The sequence below is a fragment of the Amphiura filiformis genome, unplaced genomic scaffold (genome assembly GCF_039555335.1).
Source record: "Amphiura filiformis unplaced genomic scaffold, Afil_fr2py scaffold_21, whole genome shotgun sequence".
Classification (NCBI taxonomy): domain Eukaryota; kingdom Metazoa; phylum Echinodermata; class Ophiuroidea; order Amphilepidida; family Amphiuridae; genus Amphiura; species Amphiura filiformis.
In genome coordinates, this window is record NW_027305485.1 from 1,749,445 (window position 1) to 1,775,994 (window position 26,550).

Genomic DNA, 26,550 nt, shown 5'->3' on the forward strand with positions numbered 1-26,550 from the left:
ACAATGCCACGCTGCTAATGCCCTGAAAACCCGGAAGTGCATCAGAAAGCAACACAGAAAGTCATGCCGAGTTCTTGATGATGTAGGAGTTTAAAGGTTTTACTTTTGTACGAAATCAACAAAGATTTGATATGTTGTTATTGTGGGGTTGTTTTGTTTTATCTGAATCTTAAGTTGTACAACAAATTCGTGTTTTAATCTTCGGTAAGTGCCGTAATATTATCAATCAAAATAGGCGTAACCTGTCCTAAAGTTCACACAGTCACCAGTGCAGTCATTGCAGTGACAGTCATTGTTGTCAGCTGTGTGTCAGATCAAAATGAGTGAACATTGAAAGATATGGGCTGCTGCAGTGTGTTCTTAATTCCAATACGTAACATTTTAATATACACACCAGGCAGTACAACATGTAGTCACGTATAGGCCTAAATCAATCATTATCTCATGAATCAGGTTTCTAAAGTAGGTATGATCATCAAATTTTCAAGCATGATATTTCACACTGAAATTGTTTTGTTTAGAAAGTGATTATTTAACTTAAAAAATGAGGGGTCAACCATGTCTGTAGGACAAAAATTAGCGAAGTTATGGGCAAATGTATTTTTCCAAATTCTGTGACCATCATTGACGGGACCTTAATTACATGTACAATGAATTACTGTACAAAACAGCAAGCACATGCAACATTTTTCAGCATGGCGATCCATTTTACAGAAAAGCGATTTTATTTTATGATAAACTATCACTGCATGATGACTAGGGTAGTGTACAAGGATAAAGTACCAGTACTTTTAAAACTACGTCGCCAAGTTTCTGAGTTTTTGAGTTGAACGTCGCCCTCTATGATAAGCAATGTGGACATACCTATCGATGACATGTCATGAAATGAATGATATAATATGCTGATCAAAATTCAAAAGCACCCAATAAGTATTGTAATGGATTTATTCATACAGTTGGTCATGTTGGTAAAACAGAACTTCAGAAGTAGACTGCAGAACTCAGTCTTCAATGATAGTCAGTAATTTATCTTTTGGTCGTTATCGAAGACTGAGTTCTCGCATCTGTCTTTAAGCTTGTGTACGCTCGGCGCAGAGCACAGACCACGGAAGTAATAAAAAATTAACTTTCGCATTTGTTTTCAAACCACTTGTGAGCTTTGAGACAAACCTAATATATCAATTGTATTTCGAGAACTGTCTTGTGAAAAACGCTGCACTATGTACATACATACTTTCAGTCATCTGGGAAAAGTTCAAATTGAGATCAATTGAATCATGTCAACCAGAAAAAAACTCACTTTTGGTTAGATGTTATCACCGATCGATTAACCTCGGATGATCCTAAATCATCCATCCACCCAGCTGAAGGTCAAAGGTTATGGCCGTAACTTTGGTGATAACATCTTACCAAAAGTGAGTTTTTTTCTGGTTGACATGATTCAATTTATCACAATGTCTTGTGAAACCTCCATCACTGGTCAGAAGCATCACAAATTATTAATTCAAGTCATATACCATAGTTTGTCTACTATAGATCAGACAGGTAAACAATGTGACTCTTAAGGGGGTACTACACCCCTGCCCAATTCTGTGCCTACTTTTGCATTTTTCTCAAAAATTATAGCGCATTGGTGACAAGTAAGATACATGTATGTATATTATAGGGGCAAGGACTACAACTACTGCACTGGAAATTTTATTCCAGTACAGACAACAGTTGTGGAGTTACAGTCAAAAATGAGGGAAAACCAATATTTGATCAATAAATCAATAACTAAGTTGCCTTGAGTTGCTGAATTTTCAGTGTAGTAGTTGTAGTCCTTGCCCCTATAATATATCTTACTTGTCACCAATGCGCTATAATTTTAAAGAAAAATGCAAAAATAGTCAAAAAAATTGGCCAGGGGTGTACATGTAGTACCCCCTTAATGCGGGTCTACTATTCAGCTTACTATATATATACTATTATTTCTATTTTATTGTTTTATAGCCCAAGAACCCTAACCACCCATTAAAAAGAGTAGAGATTTGGTCATCCTCCAGCAATAACAATGGCACTGAAAGGCACCAAAGCTTTGCTGGTGTGGAGCCAACGTTGTACTGAAGGTTACAAGGATGTCAAGGTGGACAACATGACAAAGTCTTGGAGGGATGGACTCGCATTCTGTGCCATTATACATCACTTCAGACCAGATTTAATGTGAGTACAATGTACAAGTTTAATCTTGAAACATGTTCATTATGTTTGGTAAATTAGAAAGAGTTTTTTAATCTGTCAAATACAGTTGAAAACTAGAGTCAACAGACTCTGAGTACAAGCCGCCGCAGTTGACCTTTGACCCCTAAACTTTGACCTTTGGGGTCATAAATATTATTATCTTTTAACATGTTTAGAATGTCGTAAGAATAATTCCTGTTGAATTTGAGCTCGATTGGACCAATTTTGAAATATGACCTTTGACACCTATAACTTGACCCTTGGGTCACGGATGGGAATCAACTGCTCTTACATTGTGCTTAGGATGTCATAAGAAAGATTCCTGGTGAATTTCAGCTTAATCGAACTTATACATGGATTTTGATTTTTTAAATTTTTGATTGACCTTTTGATCCCCTTAATGACCTTTGACCTCAATGAAAAAAAAACCTTATGTACACCGACAAAATGTATTGTTCCAATTTTAATTAAAAAATTCTAACATGTTTAGTTCTTGAGATAAAAATTCTTAAAGTTATTCAGCTAAAAACAGGAAGTGACCCCTTAATGACCTTTGACCCCCAAAATAAAAATACCATGCATACATCAGGGAACACTTATTCATGTTTGTTGGTTATATTACTCTGGTCTGTTTACATTAAGAGATAATTTTTTTGTGAACATTTTTGATAATTTTAGTTTTTGACCGGAAGTAACCCCTTAATGACCTTTGACCCCAAAACTGTAGGCATCCTAAAGACCCTGGCTAGTAGCGATGCATGTGTGTTAATGGCGACTCTCTGCTATATAATTTGCAAAGACAGTGATTTTTTGAATATTTTTTACAAATTTTTCAGACTTTACCGGAAATGACCCCTTAATGACCTTTGACCTCAATTCTTTTTGATAGGTTTTAAGCACTGCCACATGTTGATTCATATGCATGAGTCACATGATCATTGCATGTAATTTGTGGAAGGAGTAGCATTTTTTTTTTTATCTACATTTTTGACCATAAGGTCAAGGTCAAAGGTCACAGCCAGCTCAAAGTCAAATGGAAGGTTTTGCCTAACCCAGTGGTCATTTGGGTCACATATGGTTGAAATCTGTCAATGCCTGGCGGAGCTAGAGCATTTTGATTGGTTGCCAGAAGAAAGAAAGAAGAAGAAGAAAGAATTGGAAGAAGACAGAACAAGCCGACGTTCGTCGTCGGCTTGTAAAAACTTACTATTTTCTTGCTGACATGCAGTTTCATCAGTGAACCACTTATTTTCAAAGCTTGTTGTTGCCCCGGTCATCAGCTGTTGGATCATCACAACAACAAGCTTTGAAACACTAAATATTAGTAAAACAGAATAGTGGTTACTGGTTTCCAGGTCTCAAAATACATAATTATTTGATTACGAGGGCTCTATTAACAGATTTTTATCAAAAGTAGCCCTGTGTACATACATTTTACAATACATTCATACAATTCTGGATCAACAAACTTCATTCCCTTCAACCCGAAGGCCTTAATCTTATTGAATAGGTTCCCCCCTCTTTTTCACGTGCGCGTTTTATAGATGCGCCTTCACACTGTGTTGTTTTTAAGTCGTGATATTTTTCATGCTTGTTTTTTTACGCGTTACGCATAAATTTTCTTGCTTGTTTTTAGATTGTTTTCTTGTGTCATTTCATATGTAATAAAGCCTGAAGAAGGTACGCCCAGTACCGAAAATTTGCTGTACAACTGTTTCCCGTCTTTGTTTGTTTTATTTTATGTTATATATTTCACGGGAGTGCATCTTTAGAGATCCAGTTAAAGTATGTGTGTTTCGTCAACTTTCTGTCTACAAATTACATTTTACCATCGACACATATATTTTCCCACAGAAGTTAATCTAGTTTGTCAAATTTGGGCTAATGGCCCGTAGTAGCCCTGTGTGATTTGAACCCCGATTTCCCATTCTGTATCAGTTAGGTCCAATATCAAATTCTCAGCGGCACACCCCCATTCTTTGGTTTGGGTATTCACTATAGAAGTGACGTAATAATCGGATTAACTACCATAGCAATAGAGGAAAACTATTTTTGAATAGATCGCACTTCACTACAACGTTCACACGGTACCTATGCATTGAACCATAGATGTCAAAGAAATGCTGATCACTTGCACCAGGGATTATATTATGCTTGCACCTGTAAGATTAGTATCTTCGAAAAGAGCGGTATTGTATTCAATCTATGATTATAATTACAGACATACACAGGTGATTAGTGCAACCTGTTTGTAGTGAAGGGTGATCTATTCAAAATTGTTTTCCTCCATATTGCTATGGTAGTTAATCCAATTATTTATGTCACTACTACAGTGAATACCCAAACTAAACTTCAGGTACCCCCTGATCTGACTTTGTTGCAGAAAGACTGTCAACTACCTTAAAAACTGCATTATCAACCTTGAATTCAAGAAAGGAAAATAGGTTATTTGGGGGGATTTCCTTGGTGAGTGATGACATGAATTCAGGCCTAAATGAGAATTGTCAGGTTTAAACCTGAACTGTTTTCTCTCTTATTAGCTCAACTTTGATATAAATGCACTTTTGAACAGGTGTTTTCATAGTGGTTTTGTGAAACTCTCTTCCATGCATAAAAATTCATTTTAAAAGTGTAATATGTATATGCTTGGGTAAATGACTGGTCTTTGTTTTTGTGATTTGACCGAATCCTAAATGAGATTTTGGCTTTTTCAAAAATCAATTTATAATATTGTTTGTTATATTTTTACCTTCAATTTTATATTTCTAGAGAATAGAAATTTAAAAACTGCATTGTGCATGCAATGCATTGCTCTTTTTAGACGTTCTACTAGAAACAAGACTTATTTTATTTTACATCAGCAGACTGTTTTGATAATTTGAAGTCAAAACTAACTGTATAATTAATGTGCAGTCAAATCCAGAGTCAAAATGCACATTTTTTCAGTCACACATGTTGAACATCAATCATTATCATGATCACCCTTTTGTACATGCAATAATATATGACACAATTGTCTAATTAAACAAGGATCATTTGACACATCATTCATCAGTAAAATATCATATAAAAATATATGCTGTGCATTGCACTAGACTGGCCCACATAAAAATGGGAAACCATATTTGACCTGTGTATACTGTGATAAATTATCATACCCCAGTAACCCCACATATAGATCACAGCCTTGTTTGATTCAGAATTTGTCAATAAATCACTTCCTGGCAAACACAGGAATCTTCTCGGGGAAGGGGGACATTGGGACAAATCACAGAAAATGTTTTGGGCCATTATCACCCAAATTTGCCCTCAGAAAACTCTGGAATTTCCATGCCATGGAGAATGGAAAATTTCCAGTGTTTTTAATTCTGGCCCTTAAAAATGGCACGGTTTGAAATTTACTCATTCCAGAAAATGCAGCGCTAATGTTTTGCGATGAACGCAGTATTATCCTATTTTGTCAAATGAAACATCCTAAGGGACCGTTCATTATTTATAGGGGAGGGGGGGCCGGGAGGATTTCAAAATTGAGTTCATAAAGTTACCCTTACCAAACTTGAATGCATTCCTGTTGCATTCTGCATGCATTCGGCAGCATTGTGGTAGAATGCATTATGAATCCTAACAACCACAACCTATATAACCACAACCATAAGGTCACCATGCTTAGCTTTTGTTGTCGAATGCATTCTGAATACAAAATAGCATTCGAGTTGCCCTCAATATGCACGAAATATTTAAATGAGCTCCGAATGCATTCGAATGCATTCAACGAATGCATTCGAATGCATTCGGCTAATGCATTCGAATGCATTCGAGCATGCCAATACCACAATAATTGCATTCAGTCTCCTGTTGCATTCATGTGCATTTGAATGCATTCGAATTTAATACGATCGAATGCATTCAAATCAATACAATCAAATGCAACTGAATAATATGGGAAATGATGGAAACTAACGTTTTATGCATAGGCCTATGTAGGAAGATTGAGAAAAAGCTTACCTTGTTTTATGCATACGTTTGCTTGATGATGCTTTAAAGCAGGCTTGGGTGATATTTTGATTAATCAAAAATAATTGATTAAAAAATTAATCAATATCTATTATTTTTAACAATCACCCAAGCCTGCTTTTAAGACACTCAAGATCTTCTATGTTTGTTGATCCTATGTGTATTCTCTTATCTATTTCACTTCAAATAAAATTATGAAATAAAAGTACATTTTTGCAAAGGGTGATTCCAGTTGAAATCCATAAATCCCCTATGGAAGAGACATATACCATGATCTCCCATACAAGGTGTAGATTTCAAATGGAGCCACCCATTAATCCCATTTGCAATACAATTCATTTACACATGATTTTCACATTTATGATAATTAGGGATTCAATCATGTTTCACCGTTGTTCATCACCGATTAACAACGATGCGTCCGCACACTGTGTGGCAATCCTCCGCTGTGGGAGGTTTAATTGCCAAACACTGTATGGTGATCCTCCGAGCCCTCGTCCGTCACACACTGTGTGGCAATCACACATGGAGGCTGTGACACGTACATTATCTACAAAATCGAAATACAATTGAAATGTATTAGTAAGGGGCTGTGCAATAACTATGAGCCCCCATGGGGTAAAATTCCAAACAGCGCTCCAAAAATTGCTTGCTCCCCCCCCTCGTCCTGCCAAAAATTGCTTCCCCCCCCTCGCCTGCCAAAAAATCTTTGCCCCTCCTTGCACATCATGCCAAATTTTTGGGATCCCAATTTGCAAACCTTATTAATGGTCTATAGATACATGTTGCGAGCAGGAAAATTTGCATATTTAAGCGTTTCCAAGCGTTTTATTCAAAATGCACCCCATAAATGTGTGCCAAATATTGCTCCCCCCTTTTGCTTGCCCCCCCCCTTGCTTACGTCCCCCCTCTTCCAGCTCGCCAAAACTTTCTTGCCCCCCATTTTACCCTCCCACCAGGGCTCATAATTATATTGCATAGCGCAAAGAACTATACTATAAAGTGTATAAATTCCCACTTACTTGCTTGTACTACGTCGTTATGTATACGTATGTACATACACTCTATATGTACAGCATACGTCAGAGATATGTAGAACAGATACTATACACCTGGATTACATCTGGCATAATATTACAAAACTGTAAATTTGAACAGGAACCCATAGCTATATGCCACAATGACCATTTATATAAGCTTATAAGCTTACCTTAATTATTAGATTCATGAATATTCTCCTCTTGGATCCTGTTGCAATTAATACCATTTCCTATACTAATACTGCACATTGATCTAAAGATAGTCCAGAGCCTTGGTGTGTATTTTATTCACAAAAATCCAAACATTTCCTGTGGTAATATCACAATACCAGCAGCTCACATCAATACAACCAGGAAGCTAGTGGAGACTGTAACTGCCAGTATCAACTGCCACTTTTGTAGCATAATTTGAAAAAAACATGTGATGATCATGTGATCATCATTTGTGGTTGGATTAGAATGCAACACGAATGCAAAGATTTTTGTTGAAAATAGTCTAAGTCCTTAGTTGTCAGATCCGAATGCAAAACTACCACAAAATGTAGATATTGCATTCGAAAGGATTAAAAATTTTGTGGTCTGTTGCATTGAATGCATTCAAATGCAAAATACCACAAAATGCCACATCACTACCACAATGGTAAGATACTGAATGCATTCGAATGCATTCTGAATGCAATAATTGCATTCGGGTTTGGTAAGGGTACACAACCCCCCTATTAGCAGCATCTAAAATTACATAACCCCCTATTGCCGCCAAAAAAATACATAACCCCCCCACATCGAGAAATACACTTTGCTGGTATACCATGGCCGGATTCACCTTTTGATGGCCCCTGGGCATGGCAACATGATTGCCACCTCTGGCTCTTCGTATAGAAGACACCACTCTCCCCACAGTTGTAATCCAAGTTTTTTTCGAAGCTGTCCCCAGAAAATATGCTATTTCAATGCTAAAATTCAATGAGAGATGTATCGGAGTCACCGAACCAGGGAGTCCAGGGACCAGGAAAAATTTCCAAATCGTCCCACTGATCTGCTACTAAAAGAACATTACTTGGACAAGTGCGCTCGAAGCGCGCGGAAAAAAAGCTAAAATGAACAAAATTGAGGACAATATGGGCAATTCCACGGTAACGGAATTACAATTCAGAGAAATTTTGGCCCCAGTTTTAAATGCTGTGGCTTAGTATTATGGTCAAACTGAATATGAAAACTTTTATCAGGTCAGATAATACCTCTGCTATCATATAGAAATAAAATTTGAAACTTCCTGCATGTGGAAAGATCCAAGACCCAAAGAGTACTGGTAACGGAATTACGGCACAAATTTGGGTCTTATTTTTCCTTGACTTTCAAAAGAATTTCTATGAAATCTATCAGGTATTGGCCTTAGGTTGGTTTTGATTTTTATTACCTATGGTGTCAACTATAGCCTGGCATGAATTGTTTCGGCTATATTTTATGGATATTCCAGTACTAGACCTTTTCCCAAAAAGGCAGCGGTAACGGAATTACGAAAAATGGTAACGGAATTACGTCTCTGAAATATACCACAATAAATAACATTTCTTAAACATTAGATTGTCAGAAATGGCTTTGTTAACACTTCACAAGTTCCCAACTTTAATATCGACCATAATACAAGTCACCTGTATTTCAAATTTGGTCATGTGACTTCTGTAGATACGATAAAAACTATATCAATAATGGAAAATACAATATTTCACATATAAATTGTACCCTGAAATGTAATTAACCACTTTCATTGAATTCCTTGACCTCAAAAACATAGAAAACAGCATCAAAATCAGTAGAATAGGACATAGAATAAAAAAGAGACAGAGACATTCGACGCGAAATGGTAATTGTCAGACCCCCCCACAGACCCCCCTCTCCAAATTGTTTTTTGGGCTGCATCAACTCATTTTTTGGCCAATTTCAATGAAAATGGTGTCAAAATGCTCAGGAGATCATACTGCACCAAATAAGCTGGAGCCCTATAGAATTTAAAACATCACCCTTTTTTTTACCCCTATACAGCCCATCCATAATTGATTTACTAAATTTGTTGATTTAGAAAACAACATACAATTTCAAATTAATTATGGTGAGTGGTGATCATATGCAAGTCAATCTTTGTTTGTATGGTGTCAACTAAACCCTGGAAGGATTTTGTTGGGTTACATTTTATGGATACTTCCACGGTCGACCTTTTTCCCAAAAAAAAGGCAGCGGTAACGGAATTACGAAAATGGTAACGGAATTACATTTTCAGACATTTACCTGGAAAAATGGAAATTTTTTAACATTTTAAACATCAGATCATCAGAAATGGATGTGTTAACACTTCAAATGTTACCAACTTTGATATCAACCATAATACAAATCCTGTTTGTCAAATTAAAAACTATTAGGGGGATATACCTCCTAAAAATTGCTTATTTGGAAAACGACATGACACTATTTTTTTTAAATAAAATGGTGTATGATGCCAATATGCAAGTCACTTGTTGTTTGTATGGTGTCAATTATATCCTGGCAGGATTTTAGGAGGTTATGTGTTCATGGGTACTCCATACACAACCTTATAGTTCTAATAATAGGCAGCGGTAACGGAATTACAAAAATGAAAATGGAGTTACATCCTTGTAAGTTTACCTGGGAAAATCACAATTCTTGAACATCAGATTATCAGATATGGTTGTTTTAACACTTCAATGTTAATATCAACCAAAATAGAAGTCACCTGTATGGTAAACTGAAAACTATTGGGAGGATATACCTACTAACAAATTTTGTTTATGTGGGAAAACAATATAAAATTTCATGGTAATTAATGGGAGTGGGCGACATTCATGTGTAATTGTAAGTCAATCTTTGTTTTTATGGTCACTGGTTTCAAACTCTGTAGTCCTGGCTCAGTTTATGGGATAAAGCATCCTATAAATCCTTTACTTGATCAAACTGTAGCCTCCGGCAATCAGGTTGTAATTATGTAATTCCGTTACCAATGTAATTCCGTTACCAATGTTTTAATAGGAATACATTGAACTATTTCAGAAATTGGTGTTTTAGGCTTTAAGTAGACTGATAAAGGAAGAGAATTTACAATTACAGAATAATTCAGCAAGAAATAAGCTCATGAGGAAAACTTCTTTCATATTTCGGTAGCGGAATTACAACAAAAAATGGGCAGATTTGGAAATTCTCTCCTGCAAATACCATAACCACTTGTACAAAGTGCTTTACCAAATAAGATCCCAGGGTTAAAACATGTAAAAGTAGAAAGTATACATAAGAATAAGTTTTTGATTCAAGGATTTATTGAATTTTGTAAAATTTAGCCAAGGGTCCTTAAGTCAAGCAAAAAAAATGTTCAAATTTCAAATCGGATTTTCAGGAAAACCACTTAAGTTATTCCAAAACGGTTTTCAGTTCCTTACAATTTATGAATTTGTCCACACAGGAAATGTAATTTCATAGAGGTTTGATCAACTTTAAATTTTGCTGTTTTTGCCATCTCTCATACGGAATTGCCCATATGTGCCCTAAAATCATTCCAAAAGATGATGCATATAGGGCTTTCACAACTTTTGGTTAATATAGTCCCAGTATTTTGATCCAGTATACAAGTTTTATGCTTTTTCCAAGCACCAGAGGAGCTGCCCTAACACTCATATTTATGATTTACATTATAGAATGGATGGAATTATAACTATCATTTTTGAGATTCGTGTTCAAGTTCACTCGGATGGAAAAAAAAAAACCAGAATTTACAAAGGCATGTCTCGCAGATCTACTCAGAGAATGGTTTTTCTGAGATAAATGCGCGCAGCAATTTGGCATTTTGATACTATAACAAAATGGGGTTAATTTAGGGTCTAAAATAGACCAAAAGGAAGATGCAAATCATAAGTTTTGTCACAATACATCTGTCGACTGAGCAGGGGAGGGAACCGACTTGCCACCCTGGCATATGGCTATTGTGCTGATGAACAGTGGCGTAGATTTCTTTTTGACATGAGGTGGTTGGAAAAAATTTCTTGAAGTATTATGTGAATCCAGCACCTTTTGGTGAGAGAATAAGTTCATGACACAAATGCGTGCGAAGCGCACAAAAATATTGCCATATTGAAGCTAAACTCAAAATACAGTGCAGGAATAAAGTCGCGCGAAGTGCGCAAAAAATTGAGATTTTTGTGGCTAAAATGGCCAAATATGAGGTAAATATTGTAGTGAATCATAATCATAGTGAATAATTTAATATTAAATTTCACCTGACCCCCCTATCAGGAAAAATAAAATCACATAACCCCCCCTGTTTGTTAAAGTGAAAATCACATAGCCCCCCCTACATTTTTCCCGGCCCCCCCTCCCCTGTAAATAATGAGCGGTCCCTAATCCTTTAATTAGTTCTAACTGGCACTTAGAATATTTTAATATTTGGTCAATTTTTGGAAATAAGGGCCAAAAATATGCATTAGGGTGTTTTACATAAACAATCAAGTCCAAAGACTTGTAATATGAACACATTTCTCAAGATCTTTTATAACTACGGTAATTAAATCAAAATGAACATAAAATATTAGACTTGTTATGAACTGTTAAAACTCATAGCCTGTACTATAATTTATAATGTTTAGAGACTTGTGGCAAGTTTTAGAATTTTGTGACTGAAATTGTAAGAAATCTTACAAAATTCCCTGTTTTGGGGCAATTTTCCTTCAAATTGCAGAACTATTAGATTTTGACTTTCATTGCCAGTTAGGACTAACTATATTTTAAGGATTAAGATGTCCTATTTTTTTTTTTTTGTTCAATGGCAAAACAGGATAATATTTTTTAATCCAAAACAATTTGTGCTGTATTTATCTGGAATTGGGAGTATAGTGCCCGGTCACAAAAAATAATTTGCTTCCATGAATCATAATATTGTGAATTCATACAATATCAATTTCCAATAACAACATTTGATCAACATTTCATCATCATATTAAACTGTATAGCCTAGGGAGCCATATCATGAGTGACTAAGAGTTTTGAAAAACTAAAAATGATCAGCCCACTCATAGGCCTACATATAGTAGGCTCAGGCGATTGTTAAAAATAATCGATTTCGATTAATTATTTTTTTTAATCGATTATTTTCGATGTATTGAACAGCACATGACTGTAATAGGTTGAGCATCATTTGTTGCATAGAATCCCACTATTAAACATTGCTGTACATTTTAAGTGGAGAAAGATATGTTTAACAGTTGTTTCACTTGTTATTCTGGTGTAGTTTCAGCTAATAATCACCTATAAAGATGCAACTACTTTAAAAACCACCTATCAGTTGAAAACGTTGCTTTAATAATCTATTTGCTTAGAAAAACAGTCAATTATTTTCGATTAAATCTCGATATTTCTATTACAGTATTTTTAAATAATATGAGTACCCGATTAAAAAAAAGAATCGATTATTTTCGATTAATCTAAATATCGCCTGAGCCTGACATATAGGCCTATGTAACTCTTCTGGTGCAATTTACTTGGGCTGCTTTTATAGACCTAGGGGCACTCATATTGGCACGTATCATGTGCCTGTCAATAGACCCCCCTTTTTCTGCAAATCTGACAACCAATTACCCCCTTTTTTCATCAGCTTGCACCCAATGGCACCTGTTTTTGAGACATTTACACCAAGTCTGCAAATCTTTGCATGCTCATTTTGAACATATTTAACATTTATTTAACAATTTTAGCTTCAAAATGAAAACTTTTTCTCCAAAGCCCTACTCCAGCTTGAAGAAAGTGTTTACAATGTGTTTATAATTGATAATCAAGAAATTCCTTCTTTTCATCACAATAATTTTAGAAAGGGAGCAAATAAGAAAAATAACAAAAAATTTGAAAATCTCCAACTGAAGAGCTTATTTCCAAACCATAAGTCCACAACCCCATGTGTCTCATTTACTTGTGTGATACAATCACAATTACTTTGACAAGTTTGACATTGGCAACAAAGAGTTGTACTGTCAACAAGCTATTATTTACCATTACAATGCGAACTAGTGGCAAATGGTGGTCATAGACCACAAACCTAGCTGGGGTATGTTGGTGTTTTGGAGGTATCTGACCCCTGCAAAATGTTCCAAAAATGTTCCCCTGGTTATGAGGTTTGTTGTCACTGAGTTTGAGTCCCATACTTCTTACAGATGTCCAGGAAATGCAATTTTAAGATTTGACCCCAGATGACCTTTGACCTGACCCCTGCAAAATGTTCAAAATATTTTCTTCTGGTCATCAAGTTTGTTGTCACAGAGTTTGAGCACTGTATTCCTTACAGATGTCCAGAATATACTTTTCTAAGATTTGACCTCTGCGTGACCTTTGACCTGACCCCTGTAAAATGTTCCCCTGGTCATGAGATTTGCTGTCACTGAGTTTGAGCCACATACCCCTTGCAGAGATCCAGAAAATGAAATTATAAGATTTGACCCCAGGTAATCTTCAACCTGACCCCTGCAAAGTGTTCCAAAATGTTCCCCAGATCATTACGCTTTGTTGTCACTAAGTTTGAGCCCTGTACCCCTTACAGATGTCCAGGAAATGCATTTCTAAAATTTGACCTCTACATGACCTTTGACCTGACCCCTGCAAAATGTTCCCTGGTCATGAGATTTATTGTCACCGAGTTTGAGCTCCATACCCCTTACAGATGTCCAGATAATGCAATTGTAAGATTTTAACCCTTAATGACCTTTGACCCCAATTCTGTATGCAAGTTGTAGGCGTGTGGTATAGCCGATGCATATATGCAAATGACATCATTGTACTATATAATATGTGGCAGAAGAAGCATTTTGAAGATATTTGGTTAAATACCGAAATGCCCCCTTAATGACCTTTGACCCCAATTCTGTTTAGACACTATGGGCACTGGATATAGCCAATACATATGTGCAAGTTACGTAATTGTAGGGTGTAACATGTAGGAGGAGAAGCATTTTGAAATTTATTGCCAGAAAGAAGAAGCAAGAAAGAAGAAAGATCGGGTAGTAAAACAGTACCTAGCTCGGGGGGTTGAAAACCCCCCAGCTAGGTAATAATACTTTTAAAATATGTAATTAGTGGCAAATGGTGGTCATAGACCACAAACCTAGCTGGGGCGTGCTAGTGTTGTGGAGGCATCTGATCCCTGCAAAATGTTCCAAAAATGTTCCCCTGGTCATGAGGTTTGTTGTCACCGAGTTTGAGTCCCGTACTCCTTACAGATGTCCAGAAAATGCAATTTTAAGATTTTACCACAGATGACCTTTGACCTGACCCCTGCAAAATGTTCAAAAAATATTCCCCTGGTCATCAAGTTTGTTGTCACCGAGTTTGAGCCCCGTACCCCTTACAGATATCCAGAAAATAGATTTCAAAAATTTGACCTCTGCATGACCTTTGACCTGACCCCGGCAAAATGTTCCCCTGGTCATTAGATTTATTGTAACCGAGTTTGAGCCCCATACCCCTTACAGATGTCCAGATAATGCAATTGTAAGATTTTACCCCTTAATGACCTTTGACCCCAATTCTGTGTACAAGTTATAGGCGTGTGGTATAGCCGATGCATATATGATCCTGCAGTGTTGCCAGTCACACACACTTGTAATTTGCTCTGCATATTTCTCATCAATATAACCTGCAATCTACAGTTACCTATATATATTTCATACTGAGTGAATCTGCTGAACACCAGGAACATTTTGATATAATTTTCTTTCCAGTTGGATATATATATCTTGAATTATTTGTGGATTTGTATATGATATTTGTTCATCTTCTAGTTTGAACTTGTACTACAGTGTATAGTGTGTTGTTGGTAGACACCAACCACCTCATTGATTTATTGATTACCTACATCCTGTCTTGCTCTTTTCAATACAATGCCTACAACAATGGGACTAATGAGTAGGACAATGGACATGGCATCATCTTCTGAAATTGTGAACTTTTCTTTTGCTGGTTTCAGCAGTAGTGATGTTTTTGATGACTCAATGTGGATAATTCAACCCAATTATTTATGAACGCCTAATTACGGAATTTAATACCAGATATGGTACACCAAAAGAGAAAGGGAAACAACAACATGGATGTATTTATAGATGTTGGATTTCAACTACTGAAGACACCTTGGAAAGAGTGACAATCACTTGCTACAAATCTACTCATACCCTATCTATCCAAGGGAGTCAACATTACCACTGGACCTCAACACACTTAGTGCAAGACATTGGGGAAAAACTGAACCTCTTGAACTCTAGTTGCGCAAGTTCAACTGTACCCCCCATGACATCTACGCCGATCACATCTTCTCAACCTAGGCTGCAAGCCAATGTTTCTACACAATTGGACTTGACCCCACATCCTGTTAGCACCCATTCTACATGTAGTATTGGAATACAGACTGATGATACCATCACATGCTCTACTGCCACACAGACTGATATCTCTACCACGTTCACAGCTCCCAGCAGTAGCACCCCCCAGCCTCAGAACCTGAGCGTTATAATTAACATGCCCGATGATGAACCCACTCCCCCCAGCAGAACGGACTCTGTTATCATCGACATCCCTACAAGCAATGTATTTAGTGCTTTGGAAGTTGAGGACATGCCTGAAGATTTCCCACCCCTTCCCCTTCCCTCTTCAAATCCCACTGCCGGTGCTTCAAGTACATTTAGACGGACTTCAAAACATACTCAAAGAACGGCCAGTAGTGAATGTGTTATCAACATGCCTGATGCAGCATCAATTTCTAGTTTCTCTATGCCAGCACCTGAAGCTTCGACTACTACACAGAAATCAAGACGCCCACGACACACCGTTCTAATTTTGGGGGATTCAATCCCCAAATACCTTGATGGAAGAAGAATGTCGCGACGCCTCAATGTTGTAAATGAATGTATTCCAGGCAGCAGAATTGAAACTTGGATTAGACTAGCACCATCATACATTAGGCAGTACAACCCCTCCTCAGTCATAGTCCACTGTGGGACCAATAACATTCGGACTACCCTCCCACAAGAATGCCTTGCAGCGCTTACACAACTTATTCATGGAATTAAGCAGATTGACTCGCAGATCTCTGTCGCAATATCTTCGCTAACTATACAAAAACACAAAGGACGCTTTGCCTGGATTAAGGAATTCAACTCCAGATTATTTGAGACTTGTGAACATTTAAATTTGAACTATATTGACAATAGCAAAATTATTCATAGGCATCTTGCAAAGGATGGCATTCATCTTCGTCGATCAGGGACAACACAGTTGGCTAGCAACTTCATTTCTTTTTAAGACTCTTCAGTATCAAACAAGCTAAAACGTAAAGTCTAATCTTGATGAAAATAATAATATATCTAGTTGCCAAGAAAATATGTTTTGTGGACATTGTAGTTGTAAAATTGGTAAGTCTAAACATATATCTTGCAATAATTGTACTCTTGATTTTCATGCCCAATGTGTTGATAGATCACCGACATTAACAGATACTTCTATGAATTGGTTATGTAATTGCTGTTTTACACGAATTGCTAATGACGAGCTCCTTTTGGTGAATGTTTTGTTGATTTAAAGTGAAAAAAGAAAAAAGGCCTCAAAATGGCTCATTTAAACATTAGAAGTATTATTGACAAACTTGATTATCTGGATATTTTTGTGCATGAAAACAATATTGATGTTCTTTGTCTGAGTGAGACCTGGACAGATAAAAGTATTGATGACTCTGAACTTATGATAAGTGGCTATAATTTTTGTCGTCTAGATAGAAGTAATGGGATGGCTCATGGTGGTGTAATGTGTTATGTAAAAGAACATTTATGTTTTAAAGAAAATGTTGATATTCATGATGATGAGGTAGAGGCAATTTTTATTGAAATCAACTTACCTAACACCAAACCTATTGCTGTAGGTACTGTTTATCGTCCTCCAGATTCTACTGTTGACTATATTGATAAATTGGATGTTTTGTTTCAAAAGTGCAATGATATTTATGATGATGTGTATATATTAGGTGATTTTAATTTGGATGTTCTAAAAAGTGCGACTCTAAAAAGTATCTAATCTTGCAAAAAAATGCCAAATGTCTCAGCTCATTAATGATTACACTAGAATTACTGATAAAAGTAGAACTATAATTGATTTGATCTTTGTGTCTCGTCCAGAATTGGTCCTTTCGTCAGGTGTACATAGTCTAGGACTTAGTGATCATTCATTAATATATGTTGTTCATAAACACAAACAAATTAAATTGCCTCCAAGAACTGTCACATCAAGAAACTTCAAAAATTTTGATGAATCACACTTTGTGAACACAATTCAGAATATTGATTGGGAACAAGTAAACTGTATTGATGATGTTGATGACGCTCTATTTAAGTGGCAATCATTGTTTAATGAAGCATGCGATGAACATGCACCTTTTAAAACTAAGCGTATAAAGGGGCATCTCCCTGAATGGGTAGACAGTAATTTTCTTAAATTGTGTAAGGATAGGGATTATTTTTATGCCAAGGCTCATAAAACCAATGACCCTGATGATTGGGAAAAGGCTAAGTCAGTTAGAAATAGAGTTAATAATATGAAATTTTATTTGAAGAAGAAGCACTTTGAAAGGGCAATTAATGATAATGTACATGATAGCAAAAAATTATGGAAAACACTTAAAAAAGTAATTCCAAGTAAAAAATGTAAGCCAAATGTGCCTCACATTATAAGCCAAAATGGGCATGGTAATATTGCTACAGGCAAAGATACTGCTGACTCATTTAATCAATTCTTCACCTCAGTTGGTGAAGAACTTAGTAAACAATTTGATAATATTGATATCATCTGCCCATGTAATGATGGGAAAAGTAGTATATTTCGATGTAACCATAGTGAGAGTTTTAAATTCTATTCTGTATCCTATGATTTTGTATATAACCAAATATGTAATATGGATAATAATAAGTCACCAGGTTTAGATAAATTCAATGTAAAACTGCTCAAATTGGCTGCACCTTATGTGTCAAAATCACTTGCTCATATTTGTAACATTTCTTTAAACAGTTCCAAATTTCCTGATGAGTGGAAGAAAGCCAAAGTCACTCCAATTTTTAAATCTGGTGATAAGAATAACGTAAGCAATTACAGGCCGATTTCTGTCTTGCCAATTATTTCAAAGATTATTGAAAGAACTGTTCATAACCAATTATATGATTATCTTTGTAGTAGAAATATTCTTTCGGATTCTCAATCTGGTTTTAGATCCAATCATTCTACAACAACAACTTTACTAGATGTTCAAAGATTATATTCTTAATAATATGGACAATGGTTTTGCAACAGGAGTTATATTTTTGGATTTAAAAAAGGCTTTTGATACGGTAAATCATGAAATTCTAATTTTAAATAAACTTGCTGACTATGGTATTAAGGGTAATGAACTTGGTTGGTTTAAATCATACCTAAGTAATAGGGCTCAAGCTGTGCATGTGAATTCTTTTCTGTCAGATTTCAAAACTTATAATACTGGAATTCCTCAAGGCTCAATCTTGGGTCCTCTGCTATTTATAATTTTTGTTAATTGTTTACCTGATGTTGTAACTTGTAAGACAGTAATGTATGCAGACGATACTTCTCTTATGTGTAAAGCAAAAAATGCTGATGACCTAAAAATGCAACTTGAATCTAACCTAAAAACTGTTGCTAACTGGTTTAAAGCTAATAAGCTCACATTAAATACTGATAAAACTAAGTTTATGGTTTTTGGAACTAATCATAAGCTTTATCATTACAAGGACATAACTCTCACGTTTGATGACAAAATTATTGAAAGAGTTGATGTTTTCAAATATCTTGGTATTAAGTTTGATAGTAATATGTCTTGGTCATCACACATTGATTATGTATCTGGAAATATCTCCAAGAGAATTGGTGTTGTAAAACGTGCTAAGTATTTCCTTCCTCATAAAACCTTAGTTATGCTCTCTAATGCTCTTGTAATTCCACATTTCGACTATGCCAGCAGTGTTTGGTCTAATTGTTCTGCAACCAATCAATATCAGCTTCAAGTGCTTCATAACAGATTAGCTAGAACAATTCTCTTTGCTGATATTAGAACACCAGTAGATGACATGTTAAATTCTTTAAATTGGATTAAACTTTGTGATAGATGGTCTAATCACATGATTATTCTTACCTTTAAATGTATCAAAAATATGTGTCCTGACTATTTATGTAATCAATTTGACTTTGTCCATAATGCTCATGATCACAAAACAAGGAGTCATTCTTCTAACACATTGATCATGCCTAAATATAATTCTAATAGTGGTAAACGTACATTTATTGTAAGAGCTGCAAATTTATGGAATAACTTACCACCATCATATCGCATAAACCTTGAAACTCTGTCTTTGCATCAATTCAAGACGAGCATCATTATTTCTGCTAAATCATAATCATTTATTATCATATTGTATGTATTTTTGATTTATATCTGTACTTGAGATGCATTATTTTCTTTCTTTCACATTATTATTCATGTTCTTATATATATTTTAAACATCATGTTATTTTGTAAATATTCTGTAAAAATGTTGTAAATATTGTTGTATGAGGGCCTGCTTGGAAAGCAGTGCTTGCCACTGAAGTAGTTTAAATCCCTCAATAAAGATTTCACAAATCAATATGCAAATTACGTCATTGTGCTATTTAATATGTGGCAGAAGAAGCATTTTGAGTTAAATATTTGGTTAAATACCGGAAATGCCCCTTTAATGATCTTTGACCCCAATTCTGTTTAGACCCTATGGGCACTGGACATAGTCGATACATATGTGCAAGTTACGTAATTGTAGGGTGTAACATGTAGGAGGAGAAGCATTTTGAAATTTATTGCCAGAAAGAAGAAGAAAGATCGGATAGCAAAACAGTACCTAGCTCGGGGGGTTGAAAACCCCCCAGCTAGGTAACAAAACAATATTGACTGGGCCAACTTTAGGAGAGTTTCGAGGTGGATGTTTCATTAATTGTGAATATTTCCACATGAAATTGATGAACTTCAATTTTTAAACTTAGCCTGCAGGGCTGCACGATAAAATTGACAACAATCATGCCATTTGTTATTTAGCTGGGGTTTTCAACCCCCGAGCTAGGTACTGTTTTGCTATCCGATCTTTCTTTCTTTCTTTCTTTCTTCTTCTTTCTGGCAATTATTTCAAAATGCTTCTACTCCTACATGTTACACCCTACAGTTACGTAACTTGCACATATGTATTGGCTATATCCAGTGCCCATAGTGTCTAAACAGAATTGAGGGCAAAGGTCATTAAAGGGCATTTCCGTATTTAACCAAATATCTTCAAAATGCATCTTCTGCCACATATTATATAGTACAATGATGTCATTTGCATATGCATCGGCTAATACCACACGCCTATAACTTGCTTACAGAATTGGGGTCAAAGGTCATTAAGGGGGTAAAATCTTCCAATTGCATTATCTGGACATCTGTAAGGGGTATGTGGCTCAAACTCGGTGACAAAAAATCTCATGACCAGAGGAACAATTTGCACGGGTCAGGTCAAAGGTCATGCAGAGGTCAAATTTTAGAAATGAATTTCCTGGACATCTGTAAGGGGTATGGGGCTCAGACTTGGTGACAACAAACTTAATGATCAGGGGAACATTTTGGAATACTTTGCAGGGGCCAGGTCAAAGGTTATCTGGGGTCAAATCTTCTAATTTCATTTTTGGGATATCTGTAAGGGGTATGGGGTTCAAACTCTGTGACAACAAATCTCATGACCAGGGGAACATTTTGCAGGGGTCAGGTCAAAGGTCATGCAGAGGTCAAATCTTAGAAATGTACATCTGTAAGGGATACAGGGCTCAAACTTGGTGACAACAAACTTAATGACCAGGGGACATTTTTGGAACATTTTGCAGGGGTCAGGTCAAAGGTCATCTGGGGTCAAATCTTAAAATTGCATTTTCTGGCTGGACATCTGTAAGGAATATGGGACTCAAACTCGGTAACAACAAACCTTATGACCAGGGGAACATTTTTGGAACATTTTGCAGGGGTCAGATACCTCCACAACCCCAACACGCCCCAGCTAGGTTTGTGGTCTATGACCACCATTTGCCACTAGTTTCTATTGCTTCAAACAAATATTTTTATGACACACTGGCATGTCATAGACCTCAAGAGAAATTCCTGTGGCATAGTCAGCAAAGTAACACGGTGTGTGTGCATGCTGACTTAGTTGATACATGGTTGATATTGCCAAATGTGATGTGATCAAGCAAAATGAGTCGGATGTCAGGAATATCGATTTTGAGATATAGCCAATAAAAGTATTCAATTTCCTATTTTTTATTGTTCTGAGCAACACTAAAAGTGGCCATACCACACCAAAAGTGAACAATGAATCTAATTATGATGGGGTTTTTCAGCAAAATAAAGCTCTGAGATTGGCTAATAATGAAATAGTAAACCGAATTTTGATTGTGACTGATAGACATCAGACTCATTTGTGATTGCATCACAAATGATTTCTGCTGTTTTTGGAACAATCTTGGCACTTGATTTGTAACATTGACATAGCAGGGAAGGATGGGTGAAATTGATACGTTCATTATTGATGTTGTGCTTTATATGATGATTGGCAGAATTATGTATTGGGTGATGATAGGGGGAAATAGTCACTAAATGTAATATGCACTGTTATTTTTCAAGGGTTAAATTTTTGCCAATTTCATTAGTGTACAGCATAAGGTGTCCCATAAAAAGGTTACATGTTGAAAATGAACCGCATTTTGTGATGGTACAACAAAACAATGTAATTTTTTCAGATATTATTTATTCATCATTCTTGTAACTGTTTGCTAAGTTTCAATTCCATATCTTAAAAGCAACTTAAATTTCGGAGCGCAAGATGACAAGGTTGTCAAGAGTGGCTAACCATCAAAATATCGCACAACAAAAGTTGAACACATCACACACACCTTTGCTTTTTTCTTTATTACTTTTTTATGTTTCTCTTATTTTTCATTGTTGAACTTATTGCACAAACGAAACATATTGAAAAATTAAATATTGTACACTGAAAATAAACCAGTTTTTTGACTCTTGGTGGTAACAAATAAAGGACGATGGTCATTAGAGAAGGACAGGTTTTTGGTGACCTGCACGCTGTATCTCCATCAACATATAGTGAAATGAACATCAATCTTTTGCATTTAGGCCTTGTTTGGATTTTGTTGACTTGAAATCGCTACTGTTTGTTTTTACATTTTGCTTTTCTTAAAATAAGCTTGTTAGTCAGTGACATAATACAGGGATCAGGGGATATGATGAACCTTTTAAGCAGGATCCTTGCCTCCTTCCTTCTACCCCCACCCTTATAATAAGCCAGTAGTTACTGTACTGAAGGGTTTTTTTGGCCAGATTTCACCTTGCATCAATTAAGGAGTTGAGTTTTAAAGTTGTACTATATGAAAAATATTTTCAAGGTTCATTTAAAACCATAACCAGTTGGTAGCCAAAAGGGGACAGAGGGGGATGGGGTGGGGTATGGACCTGTGCCCCTTCGTACCAACAGCCCATAGATACATTGTGACCTGTTGGTACATTTCTCTGTTTGATGGTCTGTTTTAAACCGAGTTTGCGTCAATTTTCCCAGTAAAGTACCGTACTGACTCGAGTATAGTCCCACCTCATTTTAGGGTGAACATTTTTCAAAATTGGGGGGTGGGACTATACTCAAATTAAAAAAAAAAATTCTGGGAGTAGATGTGCCATATTGCTTAGAAATTTTGGAGGATACCCAACAATATAATCGAAATCTTTAAGGCTGTTGGTACATTGCAATTTTGTGCCGCTCTGGTCTTAAAAGCTAGCTACGCCTGCCTGTACACCACTGGCCTTATAGTTTGACCAGCTTCCCAGGATCAGCTTCCTCCATTCATTACCATTAACTCTTCTCATTTCCGTTGATTTAAGTTGACATATCAGTCCGTTTTTTGCAGGGTATGTTCTGAGCAGTAAGAATCCAATAGGCTATTCCAGTTAGAATCCATACACCCCCTAGATAGAAGTCATTGACCTTAATCTTCTACACAGGGAGTGTGAATTTCAAATATGGCGGTGCCTGAATGGGTGACTCCACTTGAAATCTACAACCCCCCTGTGAGAGATTAAGGTCATGTCTTCCATAGGGGTGTATGTATTTCAACTGGAATAGCCCATTTGCATGAATCCACAGAGTTGCTCTTCTTGACTTCTTCAAGAAGTGCAACTGCAAGAATTTGAAAAAGGTTCTCCCCATTCCTGCTGTTTTGTTTGTTTGTTTATTTGTTTGTTTGTTTGTTTATTCAAATGGTGGGTCATTTCAGATCAAATAATATCCGTTTCAAGAGTTCTCATAATCATATGGAAGCCCTCAATCATTCCTGAGTCACAGAGTTACGTCTGGGTGTACATGTATGTAGTGTAAAAAGGAAATACCATGTCTGCTACAAGGGATTCCAAGTCTCAATCCTTCCATGTGTCTAAACAGCGCCTCACATGTGGTGTCAATGATCAGCTATGTGGCAGTGATGGTCATACATGTATGTGACCTGCTACCCATGTGTGACCTGCTACTAGGGGTGTGATTTTCGGTAATTTTGTGCCCGGTGCCCGGCACATTTTTCGGCGGGTAACCGGTGCCCGAAATTGCAACAAAAAACCCTTTTTTTTTTTAAGTTATTTATTTTTTCGGTTTTGTAGTGTCCCTGGACCTAGACCTCAATGCTAGGATCATTCACAGATTGACCTAAAAAAAAAAAATAATAATAATAAATTGCACGATGTTATGTGTTTTTAATATGAAAATTGATACTTTGTTTTCATGTCATACTCTACTAGTGATATTAGTTAAAGTGGAAGAAATTACATTATGGGAAGCGTATCTTGACTATCTTCTTTGGGTTGTGTGTGTGTATTACTTTGGATAATAGAAAGATTATGACTCTTGATCTCAACACAAAAATATTTACCTCCATAATTTTCAGCTGTTACTACTTATACAGCTTACATCAGGTCAGTAGTCCGAAGAGTCATTAGTCTGAAAACCCAATAAGTTATAAACCCTTACCCTAGCCCTAAACTTGCCCTAACCTCAATCTATAACCTAAGCCCTGATCCTAACCCCAAACAACCCAAACCCTAATCCTAACACAATTACCCTATCCCTTGCACTAATCCTAACCCTAATGCTAACCCTAACTTTATCTCTAACCATAATCTCAACATAACATGCCCTAAACCCTAACTTTAACCCTTTTTGGACTACTGACCCTTTGGACTATATGCATTGGTTGAAAAAAAAAGCATCTATTTTCTTGTAAAATAATATCAACATCATATGTGCCATGCATATATCAAGATGTTATCAACATTATGTATGTATTCCACAGTGTATCTATATTATATCAAATGTCAATTGATACATTTACCTTCCAACCATTATCTATTACATTATCTAAAAAGCTTTTTCTTTTCTGTTTATGTTTCAGGGATTTCGCCTCACTTTCCAAGGAAAATGTTTATGGAAACTGTAACCTGGTAAGTTCCAGTGGCCAATTCCAGTTGACATCCATCAACTCCCCCCTCTTGAAGACATGACCTTAATCTCCCTCGCAGGGGGTGTAAATTTCAAATGGAGTCAACCATTCAGGTAACCCTATTTGATATTCACACTCCTTGTATGGAAGATTAAGGTAATGTCTTCCATAGGGGGTGTATGGATTTCAAATGGAATAGCCCATTTATATCTTGACTGGGTGGAGCTACTCTGAGATACTTCATGCGCAACGCTGCTGACATGGCGCAAGCGCCCCTGCTTGCGATAGAAGATAGAAGGCATCATAGTCTGGAGAAACTGAGCTACAATCATGGAAAAAATATTGGACGCTGCCGACATGGCGCAAGCGCCGACTGCTTGCGATAGAATATAGAAGGCATAGTCTGGGGAAACTGAGCTACAATCATGGAAATAAATGTTAGCACACTTGGTTGTCTTCCCCCCTCCACTCCCCAAATTCAATGTTTGGGCAAGCCATATATGGTCATGTGTCCTATGGTGGGGCACATTTGCGTTACAAGCACTGATTTTGATCATTTGCCTTCATTTTCACTTAAATTGATACATGTCTAAAACTATACATCTCACACCAACAAAACCATACATTTTTGGAAAGGTTATGTACCAAGGAATCCAACAATGCAAAAATTGATGTTGGTATACAGGGTGTGTAAGAAAATATATAGGGTGATATCATGAAAAAAATAATTTTACTAGAAAATTGATAATTTATTGCATTTGCTACTGATATGGAATACCTCTAATGTAATCTAATTTTGTGGCAGGCAAAATTATGAGCTTTAATAAAATGTATACTTTTGCTATGTTATGATTGACCAAAGTGGTGATACAGGGTGTGAAAATGTACGTAACTTTACGCACCAAATATTGATTACATTTTTGAAAATATTTTCTTTAGAGTGTATCCTATTATTTTAACTGCATATTTCAATTCCTGGGGTAAAATGCTTTCCAAAAATGTATACTTTTCCTATCTTAGGGTGAATAATTCTCAAGATACACCAAATTTAAAGCCAAAACGCGTGTTGTGACTGAAAATGTAGGCATTTGTGTGTAGAGAATAGGGAAAAATTGTGGGTCTTGTGACTTACGGTTCTCAGTGAGTACTTGTAAACATAAAATAGATCAAATTAATAGTTGAATATGAATAATGAATGAACAAGCTTTGATTTGAGATATGATTTGCATGTATAGCACAGAATTTGGCAATGATAAAATCTAAAATTCATTAAGATATCATGTTTCCACAACATTTCTCATAGAGATTACACATACTCCTCCACCGCTTATCCTCCACCACTTATCCTCCAGGTTTATCCTCGTTAGCATTTTAATATTTTTCACTAATTAAACAAATGATAATTTCAAATTGTGAAACATACTTGAAAAGTAGAAAAATCAAGCTGTATAATGAGCCCAAACTTTATGCAATTGGACAAAGAATAGCTCTGTACCAACAAGTTAAATCTGAAAGAGGAGAGAAAAATGTAACGCCTCCCACTATTTTGGGGTCCCACCATATAACACATGACCATATGTTGTTGGCATGTCTGTGAGACCATCTGGCTTTGAAAGGTGGGGAGTGGGGAAGGATGAGATAC

At 36.2% G+C, this 26,550-nt stretch overlaps 1 protein-coding gene across 1 annotated transcript in view; it reads left to right on the forward strand.

Moving 5' to 3' along the window:
• Nucleotides 1-44: 44 nt before the first annotated feature.
• LOC140143358 (uncharacterized) overlaps nt 45-26,550 on the forward strand; it is a 130,471-nt gene continuing 103,965 nt past the window's right edge. Inside the window, exons 1-3 of the mRNA XM_072165215.1 lie at nt 45-204; nt 1,993-2,202; nt 24,861-24,909. Coding sequence (XP_072021316.1) covers nt 2,054-2,202; nt 24,861-24,909 — 198 coding nt within the window. The 5' untranslated portion in view covers nt 45-204; nt 1,993-2,053. The remainder of the gene's footprint in view (nt 205-1,992; nt 2,203-24,860; nt 24,910-26,550) is intronic.